Source organism: Cervus elaphus, chromosome 27 (assembly GCF_910594005.1).
Source record: "Cervus elaphus chromosome 27, mCerEla1.1, whole genome shotgun sequence".
In the NCBI taxonomy this organism is placed as follows: Eukaryota; Metazoa; Chordata; class Mammalia; order Artiodactyla; family Cervidae; genus Cervus; species Cervus elaphus.
The window spans coordinates 33799510-33822389 of NC_057841.1; the positions used below are offsets into that span (position 1 = coordinate 33799510).

General features: G+C 44.0%; 1 protein-coding gene across 3 annotated transcripts in view; it reads left to right on the forward strand.

Moving 5' to 3' along the window:
• Nucleotides 1–22880, forward strand: part of KCTD1 (potassium channel tetramerization domain containing 1) — a 197807-nt gene that overhangs the window by 167657 nt on the left and 7270 nt on the right. For all 3 annotated transcript variants that reach the window (XM_043888873.1, XM_043888874.1, XM_043888872.1), the window contains exon 3: nucleotides 7645–7789. In XM_043888873.1, coding sequence (XP_043744808.1) covers nucleotides 7645–7789 — 145 coding nt within the window. The remainder of the gene's footprint in view (nucleotides 1–7644; nucleotides 7790–22880) is intronic.

Genomic DNA, 22880 nt, shown 5'->3' on the forward strand with positions numbered 1-22880 from the left:
CCATCCCAGCAGACAGGAGGGAAGGGGACCCTTTGGTTGCAGTGCTGATTTTTCTTTAAAAAAAAAAAAACAAAAAAACTTTTAAAATTTATTTGGCTCCACAGGGTCTTAAGTTTTGGCACACAGGATCTTCAATATTTGTTGTGGAATGGGAACTCTTAGTTGCTACATGTGGGATCTAGTTCCCTGTCCAGGGATCGAACCTGGGCCCCCTGCACTGGGAGCTCAGAGACTTAGCCACTGGACCACCAGGGAAGTCCCAGTGCTGATTTTCCTCTCTGCTTTTCTTTCCTTCCCTGCTGTTCCAAATCTAGGTTCCACTGCAGGGACAGCTTCCTATATACCTCTCGTTTATGTACCCACACCTACAAACACAGACACTCACTCCCACCCACACATTTACACATCTGCACAAACACACACCTTCCCCCAGCCCTCTATCTCATTTGCTGTCTTCCTTAGGTATCAAATATCAGGACAAAAATTTGGTTGAACCCAGGTCACCCACATTGCAGGTGGATTCTTTACCAGCTGAGCCACAAGGGAAGCCCAGGAATACTGGAGTGGGTAGCCTATCCCTTCTCCAGCGGATCTTCCCGACCCAGGTATCGAAACACGGTCTCCTGCATTGCAGGCAGATTCCTTACCAAATGAGCTGTCAGGGACCTTGGGTTAGTAGGCTCGAAAAAGTATGAAGCCACAGTGCTTCTGAAAACAAAATTATTCAATAGAAAAAGGCTGTAAGTCAGATTTTTTTAAAAAAGTAATATCCTACTGATTGGTGGACTCGTCACAGATTGTTTTTCTATTTTGCTGCTTCATCCTCTGTGCTTTTCTAGTTTTTAACAATGAGTAGTTATTGCTTTTATAATTTAAAAATATCCACCAAAAGTAATGCTCAAGAGGTCACTTGGATATTGCCTCTGAAATGGTTCACCAGCAAAATAAATCTGGACCGAAAACTAAAGAAAACCTTTTCCTAAAGTTCAAACCATATATTCCATGGCTTGGAAGCCCAGAGGTGGAGAAGAAAAGACTTTTCTTGGCAAAGGAGAGCTGAGTGGGTGAAAGGTTCCACAACCCGAGTCCTGCCTTTTCTCACCATCTTTATCCCTCCGTGTGTCTTTGGCACTTAGCTCTCAGCCCCACCCCTGGGCAGGGTCTTCTCCACCCTCCCTGAGCAAGTTAATCCTAGCACGGGCACTGCCCACAGGCCCTTGTCCTAGCCTCCCTCCCCTGTAATTAGCATGTGTTCACTAGCTCCTCCAAGAGTTGAAAGGATTAACCTGCTTGCCTCTGGTAAAGTCGGGCCAGGCACTGTGTTGCCTGCCATGGTGCTTCATGTGGCATGGGGTTCACCAGACAGCACAAGGACCACTGGGTGGATGGAGCTCAGAAGAGTTGGAAGCATCTCCAAGCTAAATTTCCTTAGCTGTAAAGTGACCGTTTCTACAGGGGGATTGGCAGAATTAAATGTAGGGGCACCGCACCTAATGGGACACAAGAACTCAAGGTAAATGGAGTTGAAATACGCCATTTCGGGTATATGCCTCAACCCAGAAGAAGTTTTTGTCCTAAGAATCTTGACTTTCCCATCTATTCTTATGCCCCTATTATGTCAGAGTTGTACCAACAGTTTGAAAGTAACCTCTGAAGTCTTGGGGTGTTTTGGTTCGGTTCAGTTTGGTTTGGTTTGGTTCAGTTTCCCTGAGCTTCAACTTTTTCTCAACTGTTAAGTAAATGATAGCTTCCCCACAAAGCTGGGTAATAATCAAGCTTTCTTGAGATAACATGTAACACTAGCAAAGTCTTAATTGAACTATATAAAAACTGTGCATTTTCCAAGGGATGTTGTTCATTTGTTGTCTTCTTGCTTGTTTTAGGGTTTTGTTTTTTTTTTTTTTTAATTAGAAATGAAAAGGAGGTACTATTTAGTGGTCAAGTACACAGGCTTTAGAATGAGACCTAGGCTGGAGCCTGAGCCAAGTGATGGCCATTCTGGGCTCAGTGTTCTCATCTGTGAAATGGGAATAATATGGTCACCTTATAGGATCATTGTAAGAATGAAATGAAATAAAGCCCACAAAGCAGGCAGCTTTCTTTGGCAGGTAATAATATTCAATCAACAGTAACCCGCATTAGAGCAGGTTTCCTCATAGGCTTGAATGTGACCATCCTCTGCCCATTCCTCCCCCCAACCCCAGGGGCAGCGTGGTGGGTTTACTGCCAACTTTCTGTCTAGCCAACTGTGCATCCGTGAGTCATTTCTCCATTTGTAAAATGGGAGGTTGATCTAGGTCATGCTGGTGATCCTTCACCTCTAAAAATGTGGCTGGCTATTTAAGAAAACATGCTGTGACAGTTCAGGGTGACAGAATGACCAACTTGAGATTATTTCAAATTAACGACATTGACTTGCTCCTCTTTAGCCTCTCTGCTCATCTGCCTTTGCACTGGTTCCCAACTCAGCAGTTCATTAAACTACCTCGGGGAGTGTTTTAAGAGCTGCAGATGCTTGGGGTCTAAACCCTCAGCAATAATTATATCAGAATATCTGGCACTGGGCATCTGTATTTTTTAAAAGGTCCCTAGGTGATTCCACTGTGCAACCAGGGTTAAGAAGCACTGCTGTATACACATGACATAGTCAAAAACAAGGGAAAGGAGACAGGACCTGGATAAGCTGCAAGCTGCCTCTGTGAGGAGATGTGATCTCAGAGGTAGTGTTTTGATTTTCTCACTTCTAAATTTGCTCTTTTCCTAAACATCACTGAGAGCATAGCCTGACATCAGTCCCCATCGCCCTCCAAACCAAACCCAAACTCCTTGACCTGCTTACACAGCTCTTTGTGTTCTGACTTCTGCTGCCCATCTCATTTTTCAGTTGGCCTGTCTCTATGCCCTAGTGGAGAGTAATCATATGGCAGTGGTTGTTTTTTTTTTTTTTTTCCAGCTTCAAGCCTTTGTATCTTCCCTACACCTGTCTTTTCTTATCTAACCTTAGCTCCCACCTCTATACCAGCTTCTGCTTATCATTCAGGCTCTCCTGTGAACTTTCTTTTTCTTCCCTGAGTACTCCCACAGCCCACTCTGCATACCCACTGCACACTCAGTCACACCACTTGATCTGCATTTCCAGCCCCACAGACTGTTAAATTCCATGAAAGTCAAGAGTGTGGTTTATTCACCACTGCATTCCCTATATTTCACATGATCAGGTTGAGTGAGTATTGGTGGAAAGAATGAACAAATAACTGAGTGACTATGCAATTAAAAAAAAAAGGAAAGAGAAATTTTTTTTTTTTTTGACCGTGTGGCATGGCATGTGGGATGTATAGCTTCTTAAGGATTGAACCCATGCTGCCTACAGTGGAAGTGGGAAGTCTTAACTTACTGTACCGCCAGGGAATTCCCAGGAAAGCAAAATTCTTAAGGAACTGAGTCACAGTTAAATTAGAGAACCTAAGTCCTATAAATGATTGAATATACAAGAAAAAATAAATTCTTAATGACTAATATTCACACTAAGCCAGGTCTCTTTCATTTAAGAGCATTCTTTAATGCCAGGGAGAGGGGGAGCCACAGTGAGGAAGCAGACTAACTTTTCACCAAGAGGGACGTAATTTCCTTAGTGGTTGGGCTGCATTATTTGCGGCATAGAGTAATCAACAGACTTCTAACTCTAATAAAGAGGAGCACATTTGAATGTCTATTAATGCATATTTTATTGAAACTTTATAATCCTCTACTCCTTGCAACCTGTAACCTCTGTCCATGGAATTCTCCAGACCAGTATACTGGAGTGGGTTGCTATTTCCTCCTCCAGGGGATCTTCCTGACCCAGGAATCGAACCGGGGCCTCCTGCATTGCAGGCAGATTCTTTACCATCTGAGCCACCAGGGAAGCCCAGTCCTCTAGTTAATGAGTTATTTGCACATAAAAATGATAGGATGCTTACAATTTACTTTAAAAATCCCAGAGCAGGGAGAAGGATGCAGAGAGGTACAGGTGAAGTAAGACTGAACAAGAATTGATAGCTTTAGAAGCTGGATGGACACATGGGAGTTCTTATCCTATTTTCCCTGCTTTGGCATACAGCTTGAAACTGTCCAAAATAGAATGTTAAAAAATAAATGTCAAAAGAATAAAATTGTGGGAGGAAGTTTTTCTCAGTACTGCCACTTGGTTCAGTGAGTGGTGTTTTTTTTTTTTTTTAAAGGCAGTCATACATCATCTGGAGTCAGCCAGGTCTTGGTCAGTTGAAAAACAGGAATGTTCTCCAAGGTTAGTAAACTGTAATCAGGTCCACATAGTTTTCAGGCACCAGAGTTTACAAGTCACAACAGTTGATTTGTAACTCCATTCATGTGTCCACAAGAAATATAGCCTGTGTCGATGTCCCCCTCTATTTGCTTAGCCAAACAGTGCTTTTCCACAGCACATTCAACCTCGAAACCGACCCAGGACCCCAGTTTACGATCGCCGTCACCACTCTGCCCTTCCGCATTGTTTTCACAAATTCAAAACCTTCCTCCTTTTAAAGGTAGCAAAAATCAGCCCAGTGTCTCCTTTTATTACTTGTAACATTTGTTGACTCAAACGCAGGGACTCTTTCTTTTCCGAGGGGCCTTTCACTGCAGCCAGGAATGTGCATGCATTGACGCGGCCACGGGCTCTTCCTTCCGAGCCTGCCGTCCCCCGCCTCGGCTCCCGCGTCAACCATGCTGCTTCCGCCTTGGTGCAGGAGGCGGGGAGGGTTTTCCCACCAATTTCAGGCCACGCCCTCCCCGCCTTCGGGTCCGCAGAGTGCGCCCTCCCTCGCCTGGAGCAAGCTGGAAGCGAAGGTTCCGGGTCGTGCAGGTTCCAGGCCTTGCTGACCCACACTCGAGACAGCTCCATGGTGGGGTTTCTACTCTGCCGAGAAGAATCCTGTCCTTCCTCCCAGCTTCTCTTCTCCCACTGCGTCGCCCAGGGGCCACGGCCACCTTCCTGTCCCCTTGCTGAGTCTGCTTTCAGACTTCCCTCCTCTTGCCTTTGCATCTTTTGCTATTTCAGCTAAGTCGGATGTAAAGGTGCTTCTTACTGCAGCTGTGCAGTTTCTTGTTATCTGCTGGTGGTGGGGTTATTGTTTTGATAGTATCCTAAAAACTACTTAACATGACACTTTTCTCCTGTCTCGGAAAGGTCTGTAACAATACACCTCAGCCATGATGGTTCCTTTTAGTCCTTTAAACCCTGCACCCTAAACTGCCCTCAGGCTTCAAAGAGCTGTTTTCCTAGAAATTTTTATTTGCTATTTTGGGGTACCTTCTTTTGCTGTCTTTTTGAGCATGCCATGACCCCTTTTGGTTTTTTCATCAACCCGGAGAAAAGGGGTAATTTTATAAAAGAATAGAGATGTAGAAAAGTTAATTCGCTCAGATTACAGCTAGTAACTAGCCAAGCCTCATTCCTCTCCTCGTTCAGTCATCCTTTACTCATTCACTCCGTGAAGATTTATTTGATGACTTTCTGTGCTGGCTCACTTCCAAGCCTAGATTTTGAAAATGAGCTTTTAAAAATTAAAAGCTTGGGGTTTATTTAAGAATAAAATATTTACTTTTCATCTCATTAGTAAAGTGACTTGTAATCATCGATGTTAATTTATCTCAGGCCGCAAAAATAATCAGTGTACACGTTTGGATTTCATTATAAAACTCTTGCCAAACAAATCTAAGATAGACACGAAATCTCTAGACCTTAAGTGTTCATTCAGTAGTGGTAATTCTTTTCATTCCAATCATTGTAGGGAGGCCCCTTTAAGATCAAACAGACTGTACCCAACTCCCCCAGTGCTACTTAACTAGTTGGGCAAGTTACTCATCATTTTGAGCCTATTTCTTCATCTTTAAAAGGAGGATAATGGATTTGTTACATAAAGTGCTTAGATGAGTGCAAGGTATATAGAAAGCAGTTAATACATATAGCTCCCTTTTCTTCCACTATCAACCGCAAATTTATCAGTAACAGTGAAGAGTAGAATGTTTTAATAACAGGCAAACAAGTCTCATTCTTTCCCATGCTGCACCAGACTGTCCTGGAAACACTATAAATAAGTGACTAAGGGTGTTTTAGTTTTACTGCCTCTTCTTTACATAGTCTACCATTTGATTGACGTGTTAGTGAGAAATGAATGACAAGGTAGCATGCAAGGTAGAATCCTTGGATGATTGTAATCTACACCCTACATGATCACCCTCAATTCATGGAAAGGTGGATGAAAACAGTACTTGAGAAAAATATATTGAGTTTTAAAGATACGATCTGACTAATTAGTTGCTTTCTTCTTTGCACCTACTACCTTCAGGTAGGATAGTTTTCTAATTATCTTTAAAAGATTGTTATTGAAGCACATTCACAAGTCATTCTTTCTTGGGAGAGAGGGGGCAGCTTTCCTGTTTGTTAGTTTGTTTGCTGTATTTTAAGAGGAATGGAATTATTAATTTAGCATTACATCTGTCCCATTTCAAAAATAAGACTAGGAAATGTATGATTTCAAAATCATCTTCAAAATCATCATCAGAGCAATAAAATGGTGTTCCAAATCAGAGAAAGACTTGTTATGAGTTCCATAAAAATCTTTTCTTTAAAAATGGAACCATTCTCCTACCTACACTTTTAATGAAAGTCAGATGTACCTCTTGGCAAAGGAAGAGATTTCAAGTGTGTAAATTCTATTTTCTGATACAGGATATTTATTTTTCATTAGCCAACCCTCTAGTTGTTCATAGTATAGCTGTGGCCACTTTCTATTAACTGAGTGTATACTAAAGTATATAGGTTTAGCCTGCCTTAAAGAGGTGAATGATATTGGATACAAAATGCTTTAACTATAGCACACTTTTCAAATGTTAACTGTAAACAGGAAACACATATTATGGATTCCTGTTTTTAAAAATTACCCATTGCCACTTCTGTTCCAGAACTAGGTCATATTTTTTGGGTGGTCAGATGTTTATATTTTATAATGATTCCTGGCTGTTACAAATGATTTTTGCTGAGACCTAGGAAACTAGACTGCATATTGTTAATGAAAAACATATTCTCTTAGATGAGTGATAGTCTCAGTGATTCATTTTTATAATTAAATGTAGATGTTAGCATATAGACATTGCTTTACTTTTAGAAAATATGGGACTTATGGGTAGGGCAAGCTCAGAAAACAGATTTCTTAAAAACAAAGATGCTTTTTTTTTTGTAGACTCTGTTTAAAAGACACTTGGGAGCAATCACGCTTTTTTTTTTTTTAATGGCAGAGAAGGTTGTTTTAAGTAACACAGAGGGAAAGACTTGATCTTCCATTACAGTGACAGCACTTAGCCATAATCACCATGTCAGGAACATCTTCTTTACAGGTGAAAGACATTGAATAATAGAATTTACTTGAGAAAGCCTGCGACTATTTTGAATTGTCTGGTCTTGAGATATCTGTCAAGCAGGGGCCAGTACTTCTCAGGGAACCATGACCACTTAGTGGGTGATTTTCCCTGACTGCCGTCCTCAGAAGTGCTGCCTTTGACGGTGACACAGAACAGTAGCTTTCAGTCTTAGTGGCCAAGCGATTGATTCTAATTGTCTTCACTGTTCCCTCTTTCCTATCACAGAATCGGAAGACTTTTTGATGGTACAGAGCCCATTGTTTTGGACAGTCTCAAACAGCACTATTTCATTGACAGAGATGGACAGATGTTCAGATATATCTTGAATTTCCTACGAACATCAAAACTCCTCATTCCTGATGATTTCAAGGTGAGGGATTCATATTAAATTAACAACAGCGTAAATATGTGCTTTTTTTTTTTAATGTGCTCCCAAAAATATTTCTAGCTCTACATTTTTAACATACACCAACTTTAATGGCATCAGAAGTTTCTGACATGGTTATACTGTCTTTGTGAAATAACGTATATGGTCATTGACGTTTACGGCCAAAAGAGGGTGGCTTTTATGTGAAGAATAGAATTACAATTCATTTTAATACATTGAAAATGAATTGATTATATTCAAAGCTTATCTCTGATAAGTCTTAGGTAGAGAATAAAAGGAAACCTCTCTAGCTTAATAAAGACTTTTTCTCCCAGAAATTTAAAGCAAGCATTATGCTTGCCAGTAAAATTTTAGAGTTGTTCCCTTTCAAAATTACTAACAAGTGTTAGACTTAGTCCTACAAGGTGCTGGAAACTCTAAGCAGTGAAATTAGACAACAAAAAGAAATAGAAAGGGTTAATATTAGAAGGGAATATATAAAAATGTTATCTTTGCAGCTCCTTAATACTTCTCTGAATAGAAGATTCTAAAGAATCAACTAAATATCATTAAAACTAATATAGAACTCATTAAAGCATCCATATTTAAGGTCCCAATATACTGCAATTAATAACTTACTGATAGAATACCAAAGCCAATCATAAAATGTAATAGGAAAATATAACACTTACAATAACAACAAAAATTATAACACCCAGGAATAAACTTAAGAAATATGCAAAATCTCATTAAGAAAACTATAAATCGCTACATGCAAGTTTAAAACAAGAATTGAATAAATGAAGGGACATTCGTGTTCTTGGATGGGGAGCCTCAATATTGTTGAGATGTCAGCTATGCTCAGACTATCTTATACATTCAGTGCAAACCCGCTTAAGTCACAGATTTTTTCAATGTAATTTGACCCATTTATAAAATTTGTATAGAAGACAAAAAAGGCTTAAGAATAGCTTAAAAAGTGATATTATACAGCAGAAACCAACACAACATTTTAAAGCAGTTATCCTCCAATTTAAAAAAAAAGAATAGCTAAAAAATATTTGATAGTGATAGAAATGGTGGGCAATGGTGCATGTGTCATATCAGACATCACAACATACTGCGGTGCTACAGTGATAAGAAAGTATGATCCTAATAGATGCTAAAATACACACATAGATCAATGGAGAAAAACAGGATTAGGAGAGAGAGGTGTGTGTATGTTGGAATTTGATATATTATCAATGTGGTATTTCAAATTAGTAGGAAAAGAAAAGAATAGTCAGTAATTGGCACTGAGACAGCTAAAACCAAGACCTTTGGAAAAAATGCAAAGCCAGAGCCCTGTCTGTATCATAAGTTCATAAAAATTCTAGGGATAAACATAAAAAGTAAAGCTATAGAAGTATTAGAAGAAAATAAAAAGAAATTCCACAAAAGTATAATTGTTAGGCAGAGAAGACCTACTTGAGCAAAACTTAACTACCCAGAAGGCATCCTTAAAAAAAGAAAAAAAATTGCTAAATTAAAGACGCTGTATACAAATAAAACACAAGTGTCAGATGAGGAGAAATATTTACAATGAAAAATTAATATCCATCATAAAAGAGCTCCTAAACATCATTCTGGCCACCTGATGTGAAGAACTGACTCATTGGAGAAGACCCTGATGCTGGGAAAGATTGAAGGCAGGAGAAGGGGACGACAGAGGATGGGATGGTTGGATGGCATCACCAACTCGAAAGACATGAGCTTGAGCCAACTCTGGGAGTTGGTGATGGACAGGGAGTCCTGTAGTCCATGGGGTCACAAAGAGTCAGACACGACTGAGCAAGTGAACTGAGCTGAAACATCGACAAGAAACATGGAAATGACCCAATGGAAAACATTTAGAAATATAAACAAGTTTCTCAAAAGAATAGAATTTGCCACTAAATGTTTGAAAATATATTCAATCTCTTTAGTATCGAAGAAGCAGAACTTAAATATATATCAGATTGGCAAATCTGGCAAAACTTTATATCAGGTTGGCAGAATTTAAAATGTTGGTAATATGTAGTATTGAGGAACAGTGTGGTTGGGAGTGAAAACTATTAAATATTTTTGGAAGACTATTTAGTGGTAGTGCTGTGTGCTTAGTCACTCAGTCATATCTGACTTTTACAACCCCATGGACCATAGCCTGCCAAGCTCCTCTGTTCATGGTGATTCTCCAGGCAAGAATACTGGAGTGGGTTGCCATGCCCTCTTCCAGGGGAATATTCCCAATGCAGAGATCAAACCCAGGTCTGTCTCATTGCAGGTGGATTCTTACAATCCAGGGAAGCCCAAGATAAAGTATTGAGGAACAGTGTGGTTGGGAGTGAAAACTATTAAATATTTTTGGAGGACAATTTAGTGCTAGTTTCAAGTTTTTTTTAATTATAGCAATTTCATGTCTATTCATTTCTAGAAGTAACACATAAATATTCAGATATATGTACTTAGAATGTTTAATAATTCCATGTCTATTCATTTATTTCTAGAAATAACATATAAATATTCAAAGATACATGTACATAGAATGTTTACTGTAGTTATACTTATTATAGCAAAACTGGACACAATTAAAAATGTTTAACAATGGCAGATGATTACAAAATATTATAGAATATTCATACTATGGATTAGTTGGTGTGTGGGGGAAAAAACAAGATTTTATTCAATGAAAACATTAAGTAGTAGAATATGTATAGTATGTTTCTATTCATGTAAAAATTATGCATATATATGTGTAAATAGAGAAAGATCTAGAAGTGCCAAGTCATGTCCAACTCTCTGCAACCCCATGGACTGTAGCCCTTCAGGCTCCTCTGTTCATGGGATTCTTCAGGCAAGAATACTGGAGTGGATTGCCATTTCCTCCTCAGGGCATCTTTCTGATCCAGGGATCGAACCTGGGTCTCTTTCATCTCCTGCACTGGCAGGCGGGTTCTTTACCACTGCACCAAGAGAAGAATAGATCTTAAAATTAACAGGGATCCGAAGGGCCTCTCATCCACCCTCTGCTTCAGGACTTTGAACAGTGGGGCCTATGCCAAGCAAGATTAGCCATATGGAGAAGAGTATAGAAGAGTCGTGTCATGTACACATGTCGCTTCCATGAGAACAATATACACTTGGCAGAAAACTAAGAGTAATAACTGCAGTGAGCGTGTGGAGCTCTTTGCAGCCCTGGAATGAGTTGGAGGCATTCTCCTGGCCCTGCTTCTCCTCAGCCAATGGCAGTTCCTGGGGAACCTTCCAGAGCCGGCCTCTCTTGGTGCTGAGCCCAATTCCAACGTTTACAGATGTGGGAAGTTGGTTTGTGCAACATTGCTTCTAAATGAAAGTTGGCAGCTTTATCAGTGATGGTCTCTTTCGACTCAGAAAGGAAACTGTATTGCGGGTCTCTAATATGGCGCCTTCCTAGCGTTTTTCAAGGGTGCTCTTCACTGTATACATGCTTCTCTCTGCGTGCCCTTTCCTCCCAGCCCATGAGTCTTCTTTTTTTGGAGGGGGGGAGGGGTTTGGCCATGAGTCCTATGGGATCTTACCTCCCCAACCAGAGATCGAACCCACAGCCCCTGCATTGGAAGGTGAAGTCTTAACCACTGGACCACTAGGGAGGTCCCCAGAGGGCAAATCTTCTGTCTCCAGCCCTCAGCCTAGAGCTGGGGACGCACCTGCTCAGACCGAGCGGAGCCAGCCAGTGGATGGTAGACAGCAGGCCCCACGCTTCCGGGCCCACTGGCTGCAGAGTTGAGCATCGCCACCCGCTTCCCACACCAGCTGCCACGGAAGAAGGTGAAAGAAAGAGGAAGAAGGTGAGGGCTGCTGCTAGAAAGCAAGCAGAGGCCCCCCGTGGAGATGCACAGAAGTGAAGGGAGGAGTGGGGGAGGGGAGAGGCTGCTGCGCCAGGGCGGGGGCTTTGGGTGTGACCCCAGCCTCTCTGCAGACCCAGAGCCCCGGGTGGCAGGTGTTAGGGCCAGTAGAGCAGGTCGGGCCAGTAGAGAAAGGACGCCAAGTGTGATACCTCAGCATCCATCGGACCGAAGGTGCCTTACTCTCTGATGTTTTCCTAGAAGGAAGGCACTGGGACTTGGGAACGGGGTGGAGGAGAAATGTCACCTTTATTTCTATTTTAAGGTGATTGCACTTCCACTCAGAACCTTTACCTGGATCGTTCATGGCCTCCTTAACCTGAGCGGCCCACCCAGGAGCTGGCCATGCCCGCCTCCTTATCCCCACTACCAAATCAGCTCCTCTTCCTTTGTGTCCTATCTCAGGAAAATGCCAGAATCCACCTTTCTGCTCCAGTCCCGCCCCTCCCACCATCCATTCATCCATCGGCCCATAGAAGGCTCCAGATACTTCTGGAATCAATCCACACCTCTTATCCCCCCTCCCTGGTCCAAGGTCCGGCAGCTCTCAAATGACTCATCACTGGTCTCTTCCACCCTTACTCCTTCTCCTCCACTCTCTGTGTTGAAACCAGGAGACGCTTCTTTTCATTAAACTTTCTGGGGTCATTGTAGATTCTCATGCAGTTGTCAGAAACAGTAGAGTGATCCCAGTTCCCCCTGGTGTAACTTCTTGTTGAATCATACCACAGCCTCACAATTGGATGTCGACCCTGATTTGGTCGAGGTCAAAACACTTCCGTCATGGCCAGGTGCCCTCCTGTTGCCCTTCTATAGCCATGCCTTCATCCCTGTTCCTTCCCTATATCTCCAACCCCATCTCTCACCTAGGGACACTTATAAAAAACAAACTGTATGGTGACTTGCTCCTGCTTCAGACTCACTCTGCAGGGGCGTCCCGTTCATTGCTCATGGAGCAAAGCAGCACATCCCTGTCAGAGCCGATGAGGCCCCTGCCCATTTGGCTCTTATACACCTGTGCCCCACCATCTTCTTGTCCCCTTCAGAGCAGACCGCTCCATCTGTCTGATGCGTCTTCCCTGACCTTGATGTATCACTTCTGATTCTTTAGTCCCTAAGTCTTGTCTGACTCTTTGGCGACCCCATGGACAGCAGCCCGCCAGACTCCTCTGTCCATGGGATTTCCCAGGCAAGAATACTGGAGCGGGTTGACATTTCCTTCTCCAGGGGATTTTCCCGACCCAGGGATCAAACCCACATCTCTTGCTTGGCAGGTGGACTCTTTATCACTGAGCCACCTAGGGAGCCCTATTTATCACACGAAGTGAAGTTGCTCAGTCGTGTCCGACTCTTTGTGACCCTATCAGGCTCCTCTGTCCATGGGATTTTTCAGGCAAGAGTACTGGAGTGGGTTGCCATTTCCTTCTCCAGGGGATCTTCCTGACCCACGGATTGAACCTGGGTCTCCTGCATTGTAGGCAGAGGCATTTACTGTCTGAGTAAGCCATCGTGTACCTGGTCTAGCTTAGATTTGCCTGTATCCCCGATTTCCCATGGTCACGCACAGTGTATTTGTCATTATTTTTCTCTGTTGTTTAGCACTATATACCCAGCTGTACAGGCTTCCCAGGCGGTGCTAGTGGTAAAGAACTCACCGGCCAATGCAGGAGACTTAAGAGATGTGAGTGCTGTGGCAGTCACCGTGTGACCCTGAGGTGACAAGCAGGAGGCCAGAACGTCAACACTGAAGATGACAAAAAGGCAGCGTCCTGTCCTTGGTGACATCACTAGGCAATAGCCAGGGACCTCTGACTTCTCATGTGAGAAAAACAAATCTCCATTAGTTTGAGGTGCTGTTGACTGGCTGTTTCAACACTTGTGGCTGATATTTAATATGACAGTTGTGTGCATGCGTGCATGCTCAGTCACTTCAGTCGTGTGTGACTCTTTGTGACCCTATAGGCTGCAGCCCACCAGGCTCCTCTGTCCATGGGATTTCCCAGGCAAGCCAGTGTGCCTCGGGTTGGCTAGGCCCTCATGCCACAACTTCTGAGCCCAGTCACCTCAACCAGAGATCCTGTGTGCTGCAATTAAGACCCAATGCAGCCAAAAATAAAATAAATAAAATTATTTTAAAACTTTATAGGACTAAATGGAAAACATAAAGCATGTACATATGTAACATCATCCTAAGCTACTTGTGTGGCTAATATATTAAGTTATAATTTCCATGATTAAAAGAGATACAGATGCCAGGGAATATAAAGCAATTTATGGTGAATCACGGTGAGAACCTGGTAATAGCCATTAGTTTCTAGTTGCATTCTGTTCCAGAAACAGAGCTAGGCATTTTAAACACATTTAAATGTTGCAGGCATTATTTTTCGTCCAGGAACATTCAAGTTTGATGGACAGAAAGACTGCATAGGAGTTGAGCTATGACCTATTCCAGAGGACAGTCCTGTGAGGACTCAACCAGTCACCCCCCTGGTGAGGATGGGATGGGTGCTTCTCTGCACCTTGGTGCTCCCTTTGGATTCCAGAGCCTTAGAAGACCTGTGGTTCATCAAGGCTAAGCACAGAACACACCCTTTAATTGCCTACGGATTCAATTGTAGCCCATGCTTGGGGGAAGACAAAAAGCACTTCAGATGACCCTCATGTGTCCCAGAGCTCTGAAATGTTTCCCGTGGGACCTCTGGGTGACAGGCTGTAAAATACAGGGAGCCGGGAACCTGGTGGAGCTGCGGGAGATTGGGAGCTGTACTGGCTGATGATGGGAGCGCGTGTGCGAATCACAAGCGCGGGAGCACGCAGCCGGGCTCAGCCTGCCTCTTCCTGAGCAGTACAGTAGTGCTTTCTTCCTCGGCAGAGTTTATTTCCTGACCTCGGGAAAGGGACACGGCGTCCGGCATGTGGAGAGCATCTCTCTTCCTGGTTTTGCAGGGAACACATTCCTTGATTACCTGCTCTCCGTCTCCAGCTGTTTGATGCTGGGTTGAGCACATGCCTGCGATCTCGCAATCTTAGCATCCTCCGCCCTTGAAAATCTCATTCTGCAAATGTGCTGTCTGAGCCAGATACCCATTTAACAATTTAGATAATTTCATACTTCAGAACACCACTTAAGTGGCAGCTGTTTGTGCCCTGCTCCCACTGAAAGATGTTGGAATCTCTCCTCTAGATAAGTGATTGTAGAACTCTCTGCTGGGTTTTATTGTGGAGAAGACTGTCTGTTCGTCTTCCCTTCATTTCCCTCCCCACCTCCATTACATTGACTCATTCATCGTTGCTCTCTTTTCTGCTCACACAATGCATACATAGGTGTGTGTGGGTGCACACATGCATATACGCACATGCATGCATGTGCATAAGCAGACACTTGTGATTTCCACTTCATCGGGAGTCCAGAGCTTTAGTTCCTTTTTTTAATGGAAAACCACAAAATTACCCCTCTTCTAGGCTTCTATTTTGAACATCTTTGGTAAGTGTCCGCCATATTCCTGACATCTCTTGTGGTATCTGATGAATGTCTAGCCTTCTCAGATAAAGAAGAATTTGCCTGCAGATAGTCCCCAACTTGCCTCTTCCTGGCTTAAGTTCAAAAGTCTATTAGTTCTTTCTAATAGCTTTTTAATATTGTAAAAAAAACATATGTACATTGTAGACAATTTGAAAATATAGATAAGCAAAAAAAAAGTTTAAACAGTATATCCCACTCAGAGATTGCTGATGTTACTGATAAAACCTGAGTGCATAGACTTCTGGGTCTTTTTCTATGCTTATTTCAGACAATATCTCTATCTTTCCATTTTAATAAATTTTATTTCCTCTCATTTTGCAACCATATTTACATTTCCATGGTAGACCCCCAAAATGTCCTTTCTATTTGGTTTTCCTGAGTTGATATCTCATCCAAGAAGTCACTAAATCTAGTTCTGTCCGTACCTTTTTATTTTCTCATATAATACCATTTGGGGGGCTTCCCTGGTGGCTCAGCAGTAAAGAATCTGCCTGCCAAGCAGGATACACGGGTTCAGTCCCTGGGTCAGGAAGATCCCCTGAGGAGGAAATGGCAACCCACTGCAGTATTCTTGCCTGGAGAATCCCATGGACAGAGGAGCCTGGTGGGCTACAGTCCACAGGTTGCTGAGTCGGACACAAATAAGCTATTGAGCATGCACGCATATAGTTCCATTTTTATATGATGCTGACTTTCTAAAGAGACCGGCCAGTTGCCCTACGGAATGTCCCACCATCTGAATTTGCCTGGTTCCCTGATTATGGGAGCTCATTACTCTAGCCTCTCATTTCTCATAAACTGCAACTATATCTAAAGACTTAATAGGTTTAAGTGTACACTTTAGGCTTTCTTTTGGAAAGTTAGAGAGTTGAGAGTGGAGACAGTGGTTGGGAGAGAAGGGACTTTGCCACGGCCTGTGTTTCCTATAGTGGCCATCATTTAAATCGTAGGCTGGGCGTCCTTGCCCCAGGAAAACAAGAGTGGTCAGGAGGAGCCAGAAGCCAATCGCACTGAACAGGGAGGAAGCCTCCTGTCAAGAAGTCCCAAATGGTAGCAAGGGAAATGCAGTAAGTGAACCAGCCTTTCCAGGCTTGGAGGAAAAGAAAGGCGTATGGGGGTGGGGAGGGGAATAGGCAAGGCACAGAGGGGTTTTTAGGGCAGTGAAACCACCTTGTATGATATTATAATGGTGGATACATGTCATCAGACATTTGTTTAAACTCACACAATGGCCAACGGCAAGAGTGAACCCTAATGAGGACTTTGAGTGGGTATGGTGGGTCAGTGTAGGTTCATAGATTGTGATACGTGGTCCCCTCGTGAGGGATGTCGAAGTTGGGGGAGGCTGTTCATGTGTAGGGTTAAGGGGACATACAGGGAACCTCTATACTTTGTGCTCAATTTTGCCCTGAACAAAACGGCTCTAAAAAATTACTATGGGAAGGAAGGGGGGCAGGGTTGCAGAGCCAGGGAAATGAAGAATTTTAGAAGTCCCAAACCTCTAACACTGAAAAAACTGTGGTGGCCCACCCTCTCAAAAAATTTTTTAAGGAAAGTTTTATGGGGATCTGTTTTTGTTTATGATAATTACTACATGAATGCTCTTGATGAAATGTAATATATAAAAAATACTTTCATTTCCCCTCATTTTCTTGGCACCTTCTCTTGGCAAGTCCGTGATACATACATGGCCTGCCATCTTGGGGAGCAAGCCGAGGTATCCCATGGCCCAGGAGCAGGATCCCATGACCCAGTAGCAGGATCCTATGTCCCGAGCGTGGGTAGGAGGAGGGCTTCTAGATCTCTGTCGGGGGAGCTGGGCACATTTGCCACCAAAAAGCCTCCTCTGTGCCCACGGTGCCTAGCTTGGTAGCTGCACACAGACAAGTCTTAAAATGCATGAATGAGTGGCTGAGTTGCCTTTTGAGTGGAAGGACCCATATAACTTCAGGTACCTTAGGAGTGAAATAAGCCTTTGAACTTTTTTGTGAAATTGGAAGCTGCGTGTTGAGGCTGAGTAATGGCCCCCAAAGGCGTCTGCATTCTAATCCCCAGAACCTGCAAGTGTCACCTTACGTGGCATAAAGAGACCATGCAGATGTGATTAAGTTTAAGAGCCGTAAGCTGGGGAGATTATCCATGATAATCCAGGCGGGCCCAGTGGAACCACAGGAGTTTTCAGAAGTGAATGAGGAAGGCAGGAGGTCAGAGTCAGAGAAGATGTGAGGAAGGAAGTGGTGTGATGGCTGGACAGGAGCCAGGGGCACGGGGCCGCCTCTGGAAGCTGGAAAATATTCTCCCCTCACCTCCGGAAGGAAGGTGGCCCTGCCAACACCCCGACTTTAGCCCCAGGAGACCCATTTCAGACTTGTGACCTCCAGAACTCTTAAGAGAATAAATCTGTGCTGTTTTCAACCACCAAATTTGTAGTAATCTCTGACAGCAGCAGTAGGAAAGCGGTACACTGCGTCTATCACTTTCCTCCCTGTAGGGAAAATGTCTTCTGAATTCAAATACTTAATCAAGAAGTAAACTTTTGAAACATGGCCCATATGCCTCTTAGAGTCTGCTCACATTTACTTTCCTGTTCTGTGTACCTGTCTCCAGGGTCTCAGGGAAGCTCAGTGGATTCACCTGTAAAATGAGACCTTGATCTTTCTGCCTCTCAAAACTATTGCAAATCTCAGAATTTTAATTTTAAAAATATGTGTTCTAGGACTTTAAAATTATTTCAGCATGAAAAGGTCTGTGAATAACCTCTCTTTTACTGGTTATGAGGCTGAGAGATATGGTTGATGCTGTCTTAATGAGAGAAGGTAACATCGGCCTGGGAGCGGAGAAGGTGACGGCACCTAGAACATTCTGGACTCACTTTGCTGAAAGCAGAGGCGATGCTTTGGATTCACTTCCTTCATAAGAGGAACTTGGGCCAAACCTGCTGTGGTTCCATAAACACCTGCCCGTCTCCAGGAGGCTGAGTCGTCCAGAGTTTGCAAAAATTGACAAAAGGAAGGCAGGCATCATCAGATAGGAACTGAGGCTTCAGGGAAAATGACTTCAAAAGAGATTGAGAGACCAAAGAGATAACCACAAGGCCAGAAAGCCTAAAAGGAAACAAGATAATCTCTAAAAAATGTGAAATTGAGACAGTATAATTGTGTGATCACTATTGAGGAAAGAAAGGAAAGAGGTGGTGGAGGCAGGCTGTTCTGCAGGGAGTTCTCTGATGAGAGGGGAGGCGGCGTTAGGAAGCATAGAAAAGTGAAAGTGAAAGTCGCTCAGTTGTGTCCTGCTCTTTGCAACCCCATGGACTGTAGCGTTCATGGAATTCTCCAGGCCAGAATACTAGAATGGGTAGCTTTTCCCTTCTCCAGGGGATCTTTTGAACCCAGGTCTCCCACGTTGCAGGCGGATTCTTTACCAGCTGAGCCACAAGGGAAACCCAGGAAGCAGAGAAGGACTGATACAAAGGAGCCTGCCTAGAAAAGGATGGCCAGCGTGAGTTTAGCCGTGCGGGAGATGGTAGCAACAGGAGCGACCTTTTTGGTTCTAGGGCTGACGGAGGACCATTCTGGGAGGCAAGCTGGCATGGGGAGCCGACGGCTACACCAAGTGCATGTGCTCGGCCCTTCTCCAGCCTTCGCTCCCCCAGCAAGAAAGGTGGCTCCGCCCTGCAGACCAGCGGAAAGGGAAGACGTGGATTTAAGGTAGTCAAGAGAGACTTAAAGAACACCCGGCAGCTTGAGGTGGTTCAAGGCTAGGCCTGTGAGATGACGTCCCATCTGCCGCTTGACCTCCAGAGGAACCCTTTTAATCCTTCACTTGAATGACCCAAGCAGGATCCTTGAGACATCACTGAGCAGGGCCAAAAACCTGATAAGGGCCAGTGTTTCCTTAATTTTCCCAGAACAGATAATAAGAACTGCGCAGCTTAGGTAGGAAGGGGCTGTCAGTCCATGGGCAGATTTCAGAATGGATTATTACACACCTGGCTTGTGAACTCAGAGAGAGAGAGAAAAAAAAAAAGAGGCGGTCTGCATCAGTGTGGGGGGATTTGTAACCCAAGTCCTTTAGTCTCATTACTTTGGGGTTATGGACTTACAGACAAACTTGTAGGTCTGGGCTTTGTCACAGACACAGACTCATAGATTAGCAGGGCCAGAAGCAACCTGAATGCAATTGATCCCCCTCATTTGGGGGAGCCCTAAACAGTTATGGGGAGTCTCTGGCAATATGGTGGCTGGTAGCCCCTTGCGCACCTCCAGCCTTCCCCACGAAGTCCCACCCAAAGGCACAGTATTTCAACAAGATGTCTAACAGATGCCACAGTTATGAGCTGGGTTACAGGTTGTATATTATAACCACTTGGCATTCCGAATCCAGAGACTAAATTTATGACCCAAGGGTCAGCCTGATCAAAGGCCTGTAGGTAGCCCTGTCCTCTCAGTACTTTCAAACATGATTCACACACAGAAATAGAACACGCAGTTCCAAATGACACCAAAAAATGAGGAGACCAAGAACGCCGGGCAAAAGAATCTGAATTTTCTCGTTACACTGGAACAAGTCCAGAACCTCCAGTATGTAATTTAAAGAGAGGTAAGTAATAGAGGATTTAAAATTGTTCACAAATGGTGGATGAGGGAGGCCTAGCTCCATAACAGCTGGGCGAAAAAGGTGTAGGAATTTCACTGTGAGGGAATGTGAATAGAGTAATGGGACTTTGGGGCTGCCAGGAAAGCTAATAGGACCTCATGCTGTGTGGAGGGCAGAACAACGCCTCCCAGAGGCATCCATGGGGACCTCCCAGTGGTCCAGTCTTACTGACTTCACCTTCCAATGCAGGGGGTATGGGAAGCTAAGATTGGTCGGGAAGCTAAGATTCCCCGGGGCCAAGAAACCAAAACATAAAACAGAAGCAGTACTGTAACAAATTCAGTAAAGACTTTTAAAATGGCCCACATCAAAAAATCTTTTAAAAAGATTTTTTTAAAAAAAGACATCCATGTCCCAATTCCTGGAAGCTATGAGGATGTCACCTCACATGGTAATAGAGCCTTTGCAGGTGTGATTAGATTAAGGATCTTGAGATGGGAAGATTATCTTGGATAATCCAGGTGAAGCCAACAGTACTCAAAGGTCCTGACAAGTGAAAGGAGGAGGTGAAGGGTCAGAGTAAGAAGAGGAGATGGGACAATGGAAGCAGAGGGGGCGGTGGTGCGGGACCGGAAGCCGAGGGTTGCAGGCCGCCTCTGGAAGCCGGAAAAGGAAATGGATTCTCCTCTAGAGCCTCCAGGATAAACACAGCCGTGGTGACCCAACTTGGACTTTTGACTTCCGGAACGGTAGGAGAATAAACAAGCGCTGCTTTAAGCTGCTAAACAGGTGGTGATTATTACCGCAGCAACCGGGAACTAACGCAGACTGAATTCATGGTGGCTTCAGTCTCCAGCCAGGTTGTACGAAGGTTGTGTGATGCACTCATTAGAGCATGTCTGAAATGTTAAATTCCCTTCTGGTTTGGGTTTTAGGAAGGCTGTTGACAAGTTCAGGTACAATTGAGCCTTGAATAATGTGGGGATTAGGAGCGCCAACCCTACAAGCAGCTGGCCCTCTGTGTTTGTAATTTCACATCCACAAATTCAGCCAAACTGCAGATCATGTAGCATCATGGAATGTACTTAGTGGGACAATCCCATCTATAAGTGGGCCCCATGTAGTTCAAAGCTGTGTTGTTGAAGGGCCAGCTATAGCTACCAGAGGTTGAAGAACTTTGAAGTCCTAACAAATGATTAGGAGCTGAAACAATTGGGTATTTTCAGCCTGAATAATATTAAGACATAACAGTCGTCTTCAAATGTTTGAAGGGTTAACTTGTCCAAGATGAAGATGGCTGAAACTCCAGAGGGTGGAATTAAGAACAAGTAAGTTGAAGTTAACAGGCAATTCAGGTCATTCTAACGAAGACATTTACAACAATCAGAGCTGCGAACAAAGTGAATACTGTGCCTTATTAGGTGATAAGCAGCAAACATTCAATCAGGGTTGAGTGGTCATGACTCAGTGATATTAGAAAGGATTCCTGCATGGGGTCAAGGCTGCTCAGGAAGACTGCTGTGAGCACCTTTAAGATTTGAAGACTTGGCCTTCCCTGGTGGCTCAGTGGTAAAGAATCCGCCTTCCAGTTCAGAAGACACGGGTTCGATCCTTGATCCGGGAAGATCTCACTTGCCACAGAGCAACAAGTTATGTGCACCACAGCTATTGAGTCTGTACTCTAGAGTCCGAGACCCACAACTAATAAGCCCATGCATCACGACTGCTGAGGCCTTTATACCCTAGAGCCCATGCTCTGCAACAAGAGAAGCCACTGCAATGAGAAGCCCATGCACCGCAACTAGAGAGTAGGCCCCCCTGCTCGCCACCACTACAGAAAAGCCCACACAGCAGTGAAGACCCACCACAGCCAAAAATAAATAAGAGTATTTAAAGAAAAAAAAAAGATTTGAAGACTTGATGGCATCCTTTCACAGAAGTCCAGATTCTTTCTTGTGTTAAAATTTGTAATTAAATCTCACAGGGAAATAAAAAGCAGTAGCAGAAGTTCTCGCTTCTATCGCTTGTGTAACTAACTCTCAATAATGTTAAATTTCCTTGAGAGCCGTCATCTTGATGAGTAAGTAAAGTACTAAGGTTGGTATCTCACAGTTGGTGGCCTTCAAAGACGGCCAGGGCACAGGAGTGGAGACCCGGGGTGGACTGGGAGGAACCTGCAGACCCCACCCCTACCCTCAGGCTGCGCTGGGCTGAGGGGCTCGGTTCTGCCCTAAGAGTAGCCATGCCTCATCTTGGTTCTCAACGCCAAACTAAACAGCATCTCCTGGGAGTCAGGAGGCAGAGCAGGTGAAATAAGATGATGGGAGAAAACGGTGGCTCCCGTAGTGATGGGGTTGCTAGGAGACGACAGAGTAGAGCAGCAGCTCCTTCTGCTGACCTGCGTCCACGGTCATGTCTTCTACCCAGCCCAAGTTTCTCTGTTCAGAAGGCAGTGATCCAGCAGGGGCTCACTTGTTCTTTTCCTGCCCCTCCAAACTGTTTTCTCTGGAAGGTTTGAATAATGTCACCGCTGCTGTCTATTTGCAAAAAAAGAGCTAAGTGCCAAATAAAGCAGTCCCCTGTGGTTACCCTCCCTCCTGCCCAGTCCCATCTCGAGGCCTCTAGTGGCACTTGGGCCCTGGGCTCAGGCATTGGCCCTCCTGCAGGCCCCAGGCACCGCCTGCCAGCTCCAGCCTGTTGGAAGGAAGGCAACATGCCTGTCAGTGATTAAAATGTTCTCAGCCAGCGTGTCTGGACAAGCATCCACGTATCTCACAGCCAGAAATGATTGTGGCCATAGTTACGTTTAGACATAATATTGACCTGCTTGATAACATTGTTCCTAAGCTGCTGCCTCCCGCTCGGCCTCTCCTTTCCTCCCGTTCCATGGCTTGTGTGTGTTTTAATAGAGTTTTTTAAAACAAGAGAAAAAGAAACCACTCCCAAAGACTGGGTGCCTGTGCTTTCAGAAGTAGATTAGTTTCCTTTCCCGCACTGCTATCTTTTTTGTCTTTTTAAATGTTTTATTTTATTCTGGAGTATAGTCTATTAACAGCACTGTCACAGTTTCGGG